The sequence below is a fragment of the Equus caballus genome, chromosome 2 (genome assembly GCF_041296265.1).
Source record: "Equus caballus isolate H_3958 breed thoroughbred chromosome 2, TB-T2T, whole genome shotgun sequence".
In the NCBI taxonomy this organism is placed as follows: domain Eukaryota; kingdom Metazoa; phylum Chordata; class Mammalia; order Perissodactyla; family Equidae; genus Equus; species Equus caballus.
Genome location: NC_091685.1, coordinates 58,322,068 through 58,336,089, shown reverse-complemented (window position 1 = coordinate 58,336,089; position 14,022 = coordinate 58,322,068). Strand labels below are relative to the sequence as shown.

The 14,022-nt window shown below is 49.2% G+C and overlaps 1 protein-coding gene across 9 annotated transcripts in view; it reads left to right on the top strand.

Moving 5' to 3' along the window:
* Nucleotides 1-14,022, top strand: part of LOXL2 (lysyl oxidase like 2) — an 89,659-nt gene that overhangs the window by 19,211 nt on the left and 56,426 nt on the right. For all 9 annotated transcript variants that reach the window (XM_001914854.6, XM_070256068.1, XM_023636163.2 and 6 more), the window contains one exon: nucleotides 9,471-9,890. In XM_001914854.6, the coding sequence (XP_001914889.4) occupies nucleotides 9,539-9,890 (352 nt within the window). In that variant the 5' untranslated portion in view covers nucleotides 9,471-9,538. The remainder of the gene's footprint in view (nucleotides 1-9,470; nucleotides 9,891-14,022) is intronic.

The window sequence follows — 14,022 nt, the reverse complement described above, 5'->3', positions numbered from 1 at the left end:
TTAAGGGTAATCAGTAAGGATTTTTAAAATTGACTATTATAACTTTTTATTTACAGAGCACAATTTGTGATGATTCTATGAACTGATAGGAACAGAATATGGGATAGTTCACAGGAACTAGGGAGTCATACTGACTGTCCCTCCATTCTTGCAGGAAAAGAAAGGAGGGCATGTTTTTCTGTACCTTAACCCTTTATTTATCACCTTCTCTGGGAGGATAAATCCACAGAGGGAAGTTTTATTGTAGAGGCTACCAAAATTCAGTCAACAACTCTGCAAATTGTTCAATGAAAAAATGGTACTTTCACCGGCTTCAATGATCCCTTCGGGAAGAAGCACGTTTGTGAAACAAGACATTACTTACAGAAACGTAGGAGGCACAGGGAGTCTTTCTCGTTTGAGGTTTGGTACCGTCGACCACCCTGCTCCTCTCTGAGTTTTCCCGACCGAGCCTCACCGGAGCGCCTGAGGCAGATGAAAGCGACCCCTGGACGTGATAAAGCTGGGACCCGGGAGGGTGGCTGGGGCAAGATGGGGCTCCCACCTCCTGGGACATGGGGGGCTGCGGTCACCAAGTTTCTCTTCTGCATCAGCTGAATACATTTCATCACAGGTAGAATCCACGTGTCTGTTTTACAGAGAAAAAGGCTGACGAAGAGGGAATGACCTTCTAGGGGTGAGAGCCGCCCATTGTGCCAGCCTAACCGCAGTCCCAGCTGCCTGGGGTTCTCTTCCAGCTCCTTTGTGAGCTCTCTGCGGTTTACAGTCAAAATTGTGACTCTCATCCCCCAAGTGGGGCCAGGCCGAGGTCCTCCTGGTCCCCGCCGCCCCTCTCCCAGGAATGAGGCTGGATCTATGCTGAGCTGTCCGCACGCTGTTCTCATCCAGCGGGGTTTTAATGAGCGCCTAGCATGTGCTAGGCCCGGGGCCAGGCGAGTCCCGCTTCACCAGCAGCTCCCGCCCCGCGTGAGCCGTGTGAGAAGAGAGGGGACATCCGCTCCCACGGAGCCTGGGGCGGCCTCCGCCCCCTCCTGACCCGGCCGGGCCCGCGGGAGGCAGGGGCCTGGGCGCAGCTGCGGGGCTGGGGAGCCGAGGCCGCCGAGTGAGCGCGCGGTCCAGCTCGGGGACCGGGTCACCGGCCCGCGCGCCCCGCGCCCCCGGGCTCACGTGTGCCGCGCCCCGCGCCGCGTGCGCCCGCCGGAGCTCTTCCCCGACCCTGGGCCTGCGGGCCGCGAAGGGAACCTCCCCCCAACCGCCCCGGGGGCGCGGTCCTCAACCGGACCATCGCGGTGGCGGGCGGCCCAGGCTGTCCTCGAGAAAGGACCCAGGACGAGTTGCCGCGAACAGCGGGACCCAGTTCCCAGAGGCCGCCCCGCCCCAGCGGCTGGGGGCTCCGCCGGGGAGGGGCTGAGCCCGAGCGCGCGGGGGCGAGGGAGGCGCGGGCCTCAGCTCTGCACCCGCCCAGGCTCTGCTTTGGCCGTCGGCTTCCGCCGGACAGCTTACCCTCCCGAGGGTTGGATGGATGCCACTGAGAAAAATGAATTTTACAAAGCGATAGGGAAAGATGAACATCCAGTTGAACAGAGGATAAAAAACATGAAGACGTAATTTCCAAAAAAGAAGAAATACAGGGGCCATTAAGTATGGGGGAACAAGTTTAACCTTCTTAGTAGCAAAAGAAGTGCTAGTTAAAGCAAAATACTCTTTTCTGCTTATCGGATGGAGAAAGGTTTGATAACATGGTCATGGCTAGAATTTTTGAGATTGTGGGAAACCTACATATTCCTGGCTGACGTGTGAATTGATATAGCCTTTCTGGACTCTAGTATAGTTTTTCAGAAGTGTTGCCTTTTTTTTTTTTTTAAAGATTTTATTTTTTCCTTTTTCTCCCCAAAGCCCCCCGGTACATAGTTGTGTATTCTTCGTTGTGGGTTCTTCTAGTTGTGGCATGTGGGACGCTGCCTCAGCGTGGTCTGATGAGCAGTGCCATGTTCGCGCCCAGGATTCGAACTAAGGAAACATTGGGCCGCCTGCAGCGGAGCGCGCGAACCTAACCACTCGGCCACGGGGCCAGCCCCCAGAAGGGTTGCCTTTTAACCAGCCCTTTTCCCAGCAATTTTGCTTTTAGGAATTTATCCCAAGGTTGTGGAAAGTGTTACGTACAAGGATATTCATTTCAACAATGTTTATAGCACTATAGCAATATTCAATCTTACGGTGCATCCATAGGCTTGGATACTGTGTAATAAAAACCTAGTAAAAGAATAGTCAATGAGGCATAGCGTTGGCAATATACTGTTAAACGTGAAAAGCAGCTTACAAAGCAGTATGTAGAAAATGATTCCAATTTTTAAAAGGAAATATGTATGTACAGAAAAAAGGCTGTAAGCATTATACACCACAGTGCTGATAATGGTTATCTCTGACAGCAGTATTGCAAATTACGTTTTTCATTTTACTTGTTTGCATTCTCAAGATTTCCTTTTTTTTTTTTGGTTGAGGAAGATCGGCCCTGAGCTAACATCCATGCCCATCTTCCTTTATTTTATATGTTGGACACTGCCACAGCATGGCTTGATGAACGGTGCAGAGGTCGCAGCCTGGGATCCTAACCCATGAACCCTGGGCCACGGAAGCACAGCGCATGAAGGAAACAACTATGCCACTGGGCTGGCCCTGCATTCTCCAGATTGTTATCACCAGCTTGTATAACTTTTGCAATAAGAAATGACAACAACAAAAAACCCATAAAAGCTATTTTTAAAAGAAGAGAGAAGCATCTGGGTCAAATATTTACAATTCCCCAGAGCAAAGAGTAGGAGAAGGCCCCACAAAAGAAGCAAAAAGTCCAGGAGTATTTTTCTAGGAAAGATTTAGGAGTTGAACACTGGCCATTCCCACAGATTGTGGAATCCAAGAAGATGAGTGGAGCAGTTTATAGAAATGCAAATCCAGAGATTGAGTTCTTTTAAAATATTGCAGGGCCACATATTTTTTTCATTTCTTTCTGAGACGTGCAGAGATGGTCTGGAGGCCTTTGCGGCTCCCTTGTGGGGGAGAGGCTGGCGGATGTGGTGGGCAAGTGCTGGCCTGGGGCGCAGCTGCTGAGGGACAGCAGAGCATTTCTGCGAAGGACACAGCCCAGGTCAGCCTGCTGCCCTCGATCAGGTCCTGGCCTGCCACTTACCGTCACTGCAACCTTGGGCCACTTGCCCAACCTCTCTGTGCCTCGTCTACCTCCTAAGGATAATAATGGTGTATACCTCATTAGGTGAATTAATACAGTTGACAGAGGATAATAATGGTGTTTACCTCATTAGGTGAATTAATACAGAAAGTTGAGAATAATGTTTTTAAAAGTACTTGGAATTTGTTTTAATGGTAAGACACACAGACACGGAAATGACTGTCATGAAGGAAGAAGTGTATACTCACAGATCCCTAGAAACAGGAGGCGTGGTGGGCCATGCAGGGCCACATGGGGAAGCACCAGGTGGGTCAGGGGGCAGAGGGAGAGGGGAAACGTGGGCAAGAGCCTTTGTGTGGTTTCCCAGCAGGGAGGGGGTGAGGCAGGGCGAGCAGGGTAAGCAGGTTTAGGATTGGCTGGCTGAATAATTCTGGCTTGCTCTGTGGCATAGGGACTGTCTCTGTGACCCTGGGGTGATCAGGGCAGGGGGACAGTGGCCCAGAATGTGAGAGCCCATACAGGAGGTGATTGGGAGGGTGTGGCTCTGAACTGGCCGGTTTGCAGTCCTTTATCATCGCTAGGAATCAACTAGCCCTAGGAAAGATAGTCTCTCTACAGGGTCAGCAAGACCCCAGATGTCAAAACAGCAGAAATACAGAAAATAAAAAGGCATGATTAATACACAGTGCCCGCATATAGGAGACACTTTATAATGTCAGCTTCGTACCAGTTCTAGCTCTGTCATTCTGTGTGACCTTTGGCAAGTCATGCACTTTCTGCCTTAAATTTCTGTAAGATGAGGATATAGAAGCAGTGTGGAAGTGGAAAAGCTTCCTGAGTTCCAAGTCAGGCCACCCGGGCTCAGGTAGTTGACTCTATGAACATTCACTGATTTCCTGCCGGCACCCGGCAGCGTGACCATCAACACTGTGTCAGTGCCTATCAGCACCACGGAGAGAACACGTCTGCGGTGCCACGGGAGGCCCAGCGTGGAGAGGAGCTCGGTGCATGTCTGCTGAACAAGTAAATTGATTTGGAATGTGACCTGGGTGGAGATTAATAGTAATTGGATTACTAATAGTAATCTAATAGTAATTAGATTAATTGTAATAAATTTATTTCCTTTTACATCATTTCTAAATATTTGGGGATTTTCTAGTTATGGGTCTACAGCTTAATTCTATTGTAGTTGGGCAACACATTCTGTGTGAGTTCGTTGAATGTGGTGAGATTTACTTTATGACCCAACTTGGACACCGTTTGGGTAAATCTTGCAAGTGGACTTGAAGCAAATCTGTGCTCTGTAGTTGAGCACAGTGGACGGAAACTTGTCAGTTAGGTCACTCTTGTTAATCGTGTCGTTCACATCTTCAGAGCAAGGATTTTTTTGTCTACTGCTCCTGACAAAAGGTGTGTAAGCTCTCCCACTATAATTACAGATTTGTCTATTTTTTCCTGTTCTGGCAATATTTATTTTGCACATATCGAGTCCATGTATACAAATTGAGAAGTCATGTCTTCCTGTTGGACTCACTTTCATCATCATACAGTGTCCCTTCCCAAACCAGTAATGTTGCTTGTCTTGAAGTCAACTTTCTCTGACTTTGTACCAGCTCTTTTTTCATTAGTGTGTGTATGTTGTATATTTTAACTTTAAATGTCTGTGTCTCTTATAAAAAATTTAAATAGTATCGTTTTCTTAAATCCACTCTGACAATCTTTGTCTTTTCATTGGAGTATTTATTTCATCTAATGTAATTACTGTTATAATTTGGGTTTTAATCCACCATCTTACTATTTTTTCTACTTGTGATAACTGTTCTGTGTTACTTTTTCTCTGCTTTATTGCTTTAATTTTGGCTTAATCAAGTATTTTTTAGAATTCCATTATTTCCCCCCTTTATTAACCTGTTCATTCTCCGTTTTTGTTTTTTACTCTTCTTATGGTGATTATCATAAAGATTGCCACATCCGCCGATCTAAGACTATTAAGACTTGCTATCGTCTAATAGACTACAGACCTCTTACCACTTCTCAGATGGTGCGAGAACCTTGAAATGCTTTCCCTTTAATCCTCTCCTATCTTTTGCGCTATTGTTGCCATGTATCTTTTTTTTTTTCAAAGATTGGCACCTGAGCTAACAACTGTTGCCAATCTTGCTTTTTTTTTCTGCTTTATCTCCCCAAACTACCCCGTACATAGTTGTGTATCTTAGTTGTGGGTCCTTCTAGTTGTGGTATGTGGGACACTGCCTCAATGTGACCTGACAAGCGGTGCCATGTCCATGCCCAGGATCCGAACCCTGGGCCGCCGCAGTGGAGCATGAACTTAACCACTCGGCCATGGGGCCGGCCCCTGTTGCCATGTATCTTAATGACAGCTATGTTTTAAACTGCACAAGACGTTGTTTTACACAATTGATCTTCATTTAGATCCGCCTACATAGCTTCCCCTTCCATACCCTTCATTCCTCCTTACTAACATCTAGAGTGATTTTTCCTTTGGCCTGAAGAAATTCCTTTAGTATTTCCATCTTGTGGGTCCTCTGATGACAAATTCTCTCCAATTCGGTCTGTCTGAAATGCCCTTATTTCGCCTTTATTCTCTCCAATGGTTACAGAATTCTAAATTGACTTATTTTTTCGTCCCTTTGAAAATGTCAGGGATTCTCTTTGTTTCCCTGTTCCCGTGGAAGTCCAGCTGTTAGTCTTACTGTTGCTCCTTTAAAGGTAATGCTCCTTTTCTACTCTGGCTGCTTTTAAGATGTTCTCTTTGTCTTGGATTTCCCCTGGGTGGGTTTTGATATGCCCAGGTGTGGTTTTCTTTGTAAGCTGCTTGGACTTGATATCTTTCATCCGTTTTGTATAATTCTTGGCCATTACCTCTTAAATATTTCATACGTTCTTCCTTTCCTCTCCTTTGAAATTCCAATTATGTGGATGTTAGAGCTTTCTAACGTGTAGGACATAACTCGTGCCCCGGATCTGGAGTTGAGTCCTAGAGCTGTTTAACAGGGCCCTTCCTCCTTGGCAGACTCTGAACCCAGATTTTTGTCTTCTCAGTCCTCGGAGGCTGCCTAAAGCTTTGCTTAGCTTCTCAGCCTATGGACCTCTGCCTTGGAATTGCCGATGTCTGAAAGAGAAAAGCAGACACAACACCAGGCTCACCTGCTGGACTTCCCTTCTCTCTCTGGGTTCTTGGCTCCCTGAGTCCTTGCTAACCCAATAGTTTTCCATTGTCTTCAAATATGTGCTTTTAGTATTTCGTCTTCCTTTTCCAGCTATTCTCGGCAGGAAGGTTTATCTAATATGAGTTAGTCTGCCATAGCCAGAAATGACAAAGAGATGGCTTCTACCTCCTGGGGTGAGGGTCTGGTAGAGCCTGACATGATAATAGTGTAAAGCACAAGCAAAATGCCATTTCAAAGAGGATCAGAGAAGACATTCATTCTGATTAGGAGCATCTGGGAAGGTTTCCTTGAAGAATGGGAAGGATTGAGACATATGCTATTGGGGGGGTGGGGAGGGATTGGGGATGGAGGCACGTTAATCTAGGTGGAAAAACTTAAACCAAGTATAGCTGATATGATCGGACAGGTGATATGTGGAGACTGGAATGAGGGTGCAGGGAGAAGTGTCATTGGAACTGAAGCTAGGAATGTAGGCATGTGCCAGATCGTAAAGGCTTCTATGTCCTAAGCAGAATTTGGACTTTTTTTTGTATGTGCTAGTGGATCACTGAAGTTTTGGTAGCTTGAGAATGGCTCGTTCTGGCTTTGCCTGCACTAACTCGTGTCAAGTCCTTAATCCTCTCTGGTTCTTGATTTTGTCCCTTATACAATAAGAATCATAATCCTTGCCTCCTCCACCCACGCCTCAAGGTTCTGGCGAGGCAGAGATGAGCTCGTGAACTTTGAAGGGGATGAAGTGTGTCCAGGACACAGAGGCAACATTGCTGGTTTGTCAGGCTCTGGTCTGAAAGGGGCTATTGCAGGATCCCCACAACTTTCTGGCCTTGTTTGTGAGTCACAGGATGAGGATGGCTGGATCTCCTGTGGAACCGGGGGGCCTTCCGAAGTCCTTGGTCCCAACTGTCCCTTGAGCACTGGCGTCTCTGCTCTGGCACCCTCACGGGGGACTGGGCACTGCCTGGCCATCCTGACAGGCGAGGACTGCCTCTCTGCAAGTTCGATCGTCCCTCCTGGGCAGCTCTGGGCAGTCATCTGGTCTTTCCTTGATGGTGATGTGCCATGAGCTCTGTACCTGGTTAAAATAGGATGTATTCTGCCCCCTTTTAGCTCCCTCCTACTGGTCCTGGTTTTGCTTTTGGGGCCCCACATGCCAAGTCTGCTTCCTCTTCCATGAAACATTCCTGCGGTCCTTTTAAGATAGTCTTCCCATCCCTCCGAATTATGGAAGGAGCAAGGTACGCAGGCTAAGTACTTGTCCTTTGCTCTATGACCTCACTCCAGAATTCTTGGAAGTAGGCTCCACTTGGGTATGGTACCCACAGTCTTGAGAATTTACATTTTTATTTAGCAAATGCTCCTGTAGTGCTTATTACGTGCCTTTCATTCAATCTTCATAACAATGCTGTGAGCTAGATATGGTTGTGATCCCCAGTTTATAAGTCATAAACACAGAGAGGGTTAAATATTTGCACAAGGTTGCACAGCTAGTAATTATCAGAATGAGGATTTAACCCTAGACTGTCTGACTCCAGAGTCTGTGCTCCTCTCTCTCTGCTGTCCAGCCCTTCTTTGCTCAATGACAGGCCACTTGGCCCCTCTCCTGTTTGCCGCAGTGAGCCTTATGCCTCCCTACTGTGTGCAAAAATCAGGCTGGTCTAAGCCCCCTCACCCCTCAGGGACAGAAACTATGCAAAGGGATGGAATTGTCACCAGGGCACCCTTGGCCTCCCTGAGGTGAGAGATGTGCCTCAGGGCTGCTCTCTGAACTGCCATTTGCAGAAATGGCAGCTCAGCAAGGACAGGTGCGGTGTAAGAGCTGTTGAGGGGGCTTCGCCTCTGACCTCCTCACTCAGCAGCCTCGCCGTCTTGTGGTCCAGAGTCTAAGGCATAATAAGATCAGGTGTGTGTGTGGGCAGCATGTAAGTATGTCTGAAGACCTGGAGCCTGAAGGCAGCGCCACAGGAGGGTTTGGGTGTGTGCGCAGAGAGAACAGCAGCCCATGAGCCAGTAAAGACAGACTCAGAGCCTCCTAGTGTTCCTCTGGGCGCTTGGAAGAGGCCATTTCATCCGGTCAGCTGACATCCCCAGAGGGAGTACCTGGAGAGCTCACTACGGCCTCTTCAACGCAGCACCCTCCAGCTCCACATTTCACCAGGGCCGGTCCCTGAACTAACTCACCCTCTCCTTCAATAAACGTGTCCGTGATCCTATCATATTTGCTCTGGAGGAGCCAACGAAGAGTGAGATACAAGTCCTGCCCTTAAGAAGTTGGTAACCTGCTTGGGGACATGAAAGTGTCTGGGAAGGATGAGAAGAATGTCTAGCTAATAAGCCCACCCTGGAAGGGAGAACCCTGGAGGCTGCTTCGGTGGGAGTGTTGCATGAAGGAGATGGGACTTGAGCTGGGCCCTGGAGAAGGAGAAAGTGTACAGATGGGGAGGAGAAAGGAGGAGTGTGCGGGATGCTCTCTGCTGCCCTCCCTCTCCACCATCCCTGGTGCCTCAGGAGGCCAACCGGTATAGCTAAACTCAGGCTGGTTTGCCCAATAGGAGGCACCAGAAAGAGATCAGAAGACCGGAGGAAAATGAGCTCGGGCATTTATTCTGCCTGCCTCTGTTGCTGTGGGCTGGCTCTGAGACCCAGCTGTCACTGAAGCCACAGCTCCGAACAGGCGGCCCTCGCAGTTGAGCCACTCTCTCTGGTTCTGGTGACAGCTCTCGCCCTGGCCCTTCAAGCCTGGAGGTGGTAACAGCTTTCCTCTATTGCCAGCTGGGTGTCGCCCTCTCCGTTGTTCCTTTCCCTGAACTCTGCCCACACATCTGTAAGATAGTCTTTTAAAACACTTGCCTCAGATTAAGTCTGAGTGTGCTGTTTCCTGCCAGGAGCTCGACTGAAAAAAAGCATTTCAGAGACATGGGGAGGTGAGTGGGTGAAGGAGGTGGGAATTCACAGACCTGTCTGGCTGAAACGTAAAGTGGGAGAAAAGAGGAGGCTGGAGTCTAGAATGAACAGCTTTACGCATGAAGCAGAGCAGTATGAAATCCCCAGACGTTTTGCAGGGGTCTGCAGCCTTCATCTCTCCTCTCTTCCAGGAAACTCCTGCCTGTTGCCCCTAACCGCCCGGTGCCAGCTCCAGGAGGCGCTCCGGCAGAGGACGGGGATGGAGAGGCACGGAGGCTCCCGCCTCTGCAGTGGTTTGGCTGTGCTCTGCCTTCTTCCCTGCCTGAGCCTGGCGCAGTACGAGAGCTGGCCCCACTACCCCGAGTACTTCCAGCAACCGGCTCCCGAGTACCACCAGCCTCAGGCAACCTCCGACGTCAAGATCCAGCTGCGCCTGGCCGGGCAGAAGAGGAAGCACAGCGAGGGGCGGGTGGAGGTGTACTACGATGGCAAGTGGGGGACTGTGTGCGATGATGACTTCTCCATCCACGCCGCCCACGTCGTCTGCCGGGAGCTGGGATATGTGGAGGCCAAGTCCTGGACCGCCAGCTCCTCCTATGGCAAGGGGGAAGGTAAAACGCCCTGTGCTCTGGCACCGAGTGCTAATGTCTCCTGGAAACCCTGGAACAGGCTTACATGTGGTTAACCTGGTAAAGGGAGCTGCGATTACTGTCATGTATGAATTCCTGATAATACCCCATCTCGCAAGCTCCCGTGTCAGTGCAGGAAGGGGTAGTGGAGGGGTGCTGGGGAGGGTGTAGTGACCCGGACTTCCCTGGTTTAGCAGGCAAAGTCCGGTATCCTGGGAAATGCCTCATCGTGGGCGAGCCAGATGGGGTGGTGACCCTAGTTGGGGGCTGAAGTCAGTCTGTGCTCATCTCTCCGAGCCAGGTGCCCCGCCTGGGCTGTATCAGACAGAGCAGGTGGTACCTTTCTCCCTGTTGCGGCTTGGAGTTGTGCCTTTCGCTCCTTCTCACAAACGCTGCCCACAGGCCAGCGTTCCCTGCCTCTCCCCACCTCCTGCATGTAGAGCTCACGCTGTTCACACTAACAGGCTGTCCTGGGCTTGGCCGTGACAGGGAGAGTTGCTTTGGGTTTTCACTTTGCTTGGCCTAGTCTTTCTTCCCTTGTTAAGTTCAATCAATATATTGAAATTTTTTTTTGGTAGGAGCTTTGGGGGAGGGCAGGGTTGGAGCCCAGAACCTTGAGCTCAGTCTCGGTGCTGATCCAACTAAATAAATGCTTTACAGGAAGACACTTTTCCTCTTTGGCCTCAGTTTCCCCGTCTGGCAGTTAGACTTTCTAAGAACTCTTGACACTCTCATGTCTGTGATCCTAAGTAGGAAAATAGATAAGAGTGAAAGCCATTACTTAAAAAAAAAAAATCCAAGAGCTGAGAGCTCCCCCTCTCCAAGCTGGGAAAGCAATGGCAGCCCCTCTGCCTGGCCGGGCTACTGCCCCGGCCGCAGCATGGGTCTGGCTGCTGGACTAAAGCAGAGGTGCCCACACTCCCATCCTGGACTAATGGATTGATGCCACGCTGATGGCATAAGAATTCCTGGTGGGGACTAACCCACCCTACTCTGGGCCGAGGTCTGGGCTGGAGTCTAGGTCTCTGTAACTTTTGGAAACCTCCCAAGTGACTATAAACATAGCCAGGTTTGGGAGTCATTGAAATGGGTCATTGTTATGGTCCCATCCAACCCCTGCTTTCTGTTATTCTAGAACCTACAGGGGAAGGGAAATGCCATCTCATGCCTGTCTCACCTCTGTGGAGTCAAACGTGTCCTGTTGGAGTGATGGGGTCAGGAGACCGCCCTGAGGGCACAGTGTTCCTCCCAGTGAGGAGAGTGGAAGCTGCAGACATGAGTCAGCACATGCTGGGCTTTGGGAACCCATTTCTTCTCTTCTTTACAAAACCTCCGGACACTGCCCCATACTTCCACATCTCTGTTTCGCTGCTAGCTGAGTGATCCAGGAGTAATGGCGGATTTACATTTTCTATTCCAGGCTCTCTAAGCCTAATTATTTTATAACAAGTGCTTTCCAGTGACTATGGGGCTTTTCCAGTGACAACTTTATTTTATTTCTACCCAAACTTTACATTTACCTGTCATCAGATAAGACGGGTGTGGTTTTTCCTCCCCCAATGTTCACCTGCCCAGGAGTGAGAATGGGGTGGCTGCGGAGCTGGGTTAACCTGGCTCAGACTTTGCCATTGAAGATCGATGAAGCGAGAAAAATTCAAAGGAGTAGAGGGAATATGCAAGGGAGCAATTAAAATCATTGTCCGTGGAAGGTACTACGTGGAGGAGTCGGAGGGCTGTGGAAAGCTGCTAGGATTGATGGATTGTGGGTCTCTGTTGAGACTGCAACACTAGAAGGAGTATGCCCGAAAGATAGGGTGGGGGGGAGGTGGATGCACGGCAGAAGCGTAGAAATGGAGACTGGGGAGGGCATGCGAGTATTGATAATGACAAGGTCTCAGCTATGACCACGGGACAGTAGCTGACGTAGGCTGGAAGAAAGTCATTGGAGAGAAGAAGTATAGTAACCAAGAGTCCTGGATGGGTCATGTGTGTGGCTGTTGAAACCATCAAGATTTAGGAGAGGAGAAGTATCAAAGAGACAGATGCGAAGACAATTACAAACTGTCGTGTCTCCAGGACTTTAGGGATCATGCTGTCTACATAAAGTGATGCTTAGTTTACGTCATGAAAGACCTTTTAAATATAAATGTATTTGAATTTCATCGGCATTGGTCTAGGATTTTTAGCACTGGGTACAGGGCAGGCACTCAGTTAATATTAGCTGATGGATTCATTTTCATTTGGAAGAATATTAAAAGCAGTTGGCAACCAGTACTTGGCATAGTGACCAGAGGAGGTGAGCAGTGCCCTGTGGTGTGCTCCGATGGGGCTTAGCCTGCACGCCGGCTCTGGGATGAACAGGGAATGCCACAGCTGAGCCTGTGAGAGGTACCCCTGCCGGAGTGCTCACCACCCGCCTCCCCTGCAGCTCAGGCTGAGGAATGAAGCCTCGAGAGCACCCAGGGGCCTCCCCAGTTTTCCAGCCTGGCCTGTTCCCGGGTCTCTTCTCCTAAAGGTCTCTCAGCTCAGGAAATCATGGGCCCCTTTGGAGGGTTCCACAGAGGGAGCCGCTCCCTTTGCACCCTCTGGACAGGTCTCACAGCAGTCTGAACCTCACGTGGCTGCTGTCCTCTGCCTGTCTTCAGATCTGAGATCAGATTTGATGCCCCTGCACCTCGCACTCTTCAGATCAGAGTGACAGAGCCAACAGATGACCACAGTGGGGCCCTGAAGAGTCCAACTTGAACGCTATCGATTGCCCTGACACCCCAGGGGAACACTCTGGCATTCAAGTGGAAACTCACTTATCTTCCAAAGGGTCGGTTAATTTGTTTGTTCATCTCTTCTCCCTTCATCAGGAGAAGCATTTCGTAGAGTAAGTGAGTTGAAAGAGTACAATGAAGTTTTGCTCATGCTTGGGTGGCTTTTGGTGTACAAAGTTTGAGCCTTACGTGGGTCCCGAGTGCCACTTTTGTGGCAGCTCTGAGATGGCATCTACTGAACTGTGTCTAGAACCGTTCTGCCTTCCAGGAGGCAGAGCCAGAAGCTGATTCCTTGGGAATCAGACGGTCTAGTGATAGGCATTAAGCATCCAGAAAAAAAAAGTGTCATGAAATCAGACCATATTAGTATACCATGCATGGTCGTGCTATCTCGGGATAAGTAGAAGTTCACATTTCCACCATCTACGAAAAAAGAACCGGTGGGCATATGTAGAGAGCCGGCTTATTGGAGCTGAATTGAAGCTACTTATGAAAGCACCTCTTTCGGGTAAGTTAGTTCCCGGTAACACTCCCGGGTGCTAATTTCTACTGTTCCTTATCGGAAATGAAAGCAGGCCTTGTGGCTCTGTTTTGCAGCTCTTCGGGCTTCCCACCCGCTCGCCCCTTAGAGTGGTTTCTCTCGCTGCAGCTGCAGCTGGAATAGGGTGGAGGGTCTCTCCCGTTGCTACTGCTTAGCAGGACAAACATTGGTTTGTTGTTGAAACAGCAATCGATTAGGGAGCATTTGTTTCAGTGGAGCTCGGCAGCTTGGAAACTAAGCCAAATTGAAAGACCAGTTGCAAAACCTCAGCCCAGATGTTTTCAATAAGCTCCTTGTTCCCCACAATGCATCTGAGGCACTCTCATTTGAGCCCTGACCAGCCATCCATCACAGCGGACACATTTCGGAGAGGCCTCCAAGTCAGAAGACTGGCCTGTACCCTCCCTGACCTTCAAGAGCCTCAGATTCTCCTTAGTTTTCTCATCTCTATGATGGGAATGTTTGTATCTGCTTTCTCCTTGCGTCATGGAAACAACAGTATCCTCTCTTTTTCTGACTTACTGGAAGGAGGAAGGGGAAAGGGAAGTTGAACACGTACTAGGGACATACATTCTTTCATTGAATCTCATGGTGACCTGTTTGTTGGGTGTCGTTGTTTTCATTACAAGTGGGAAACAGGCTTGGTTAAGTAGTTGACCCAGCCATGGAGTGCCCAAGCCTGAGGCTGGGGGAATTTGAAACCAGGTTATCTGACTCCACTATATCATAGAGTGCTACATGGAATCATGAGAAAAACGAGAGGTTTGGTTTTGTTTCCTTTCATTTTGTAGTGGCTCTTATAAAAATCGCT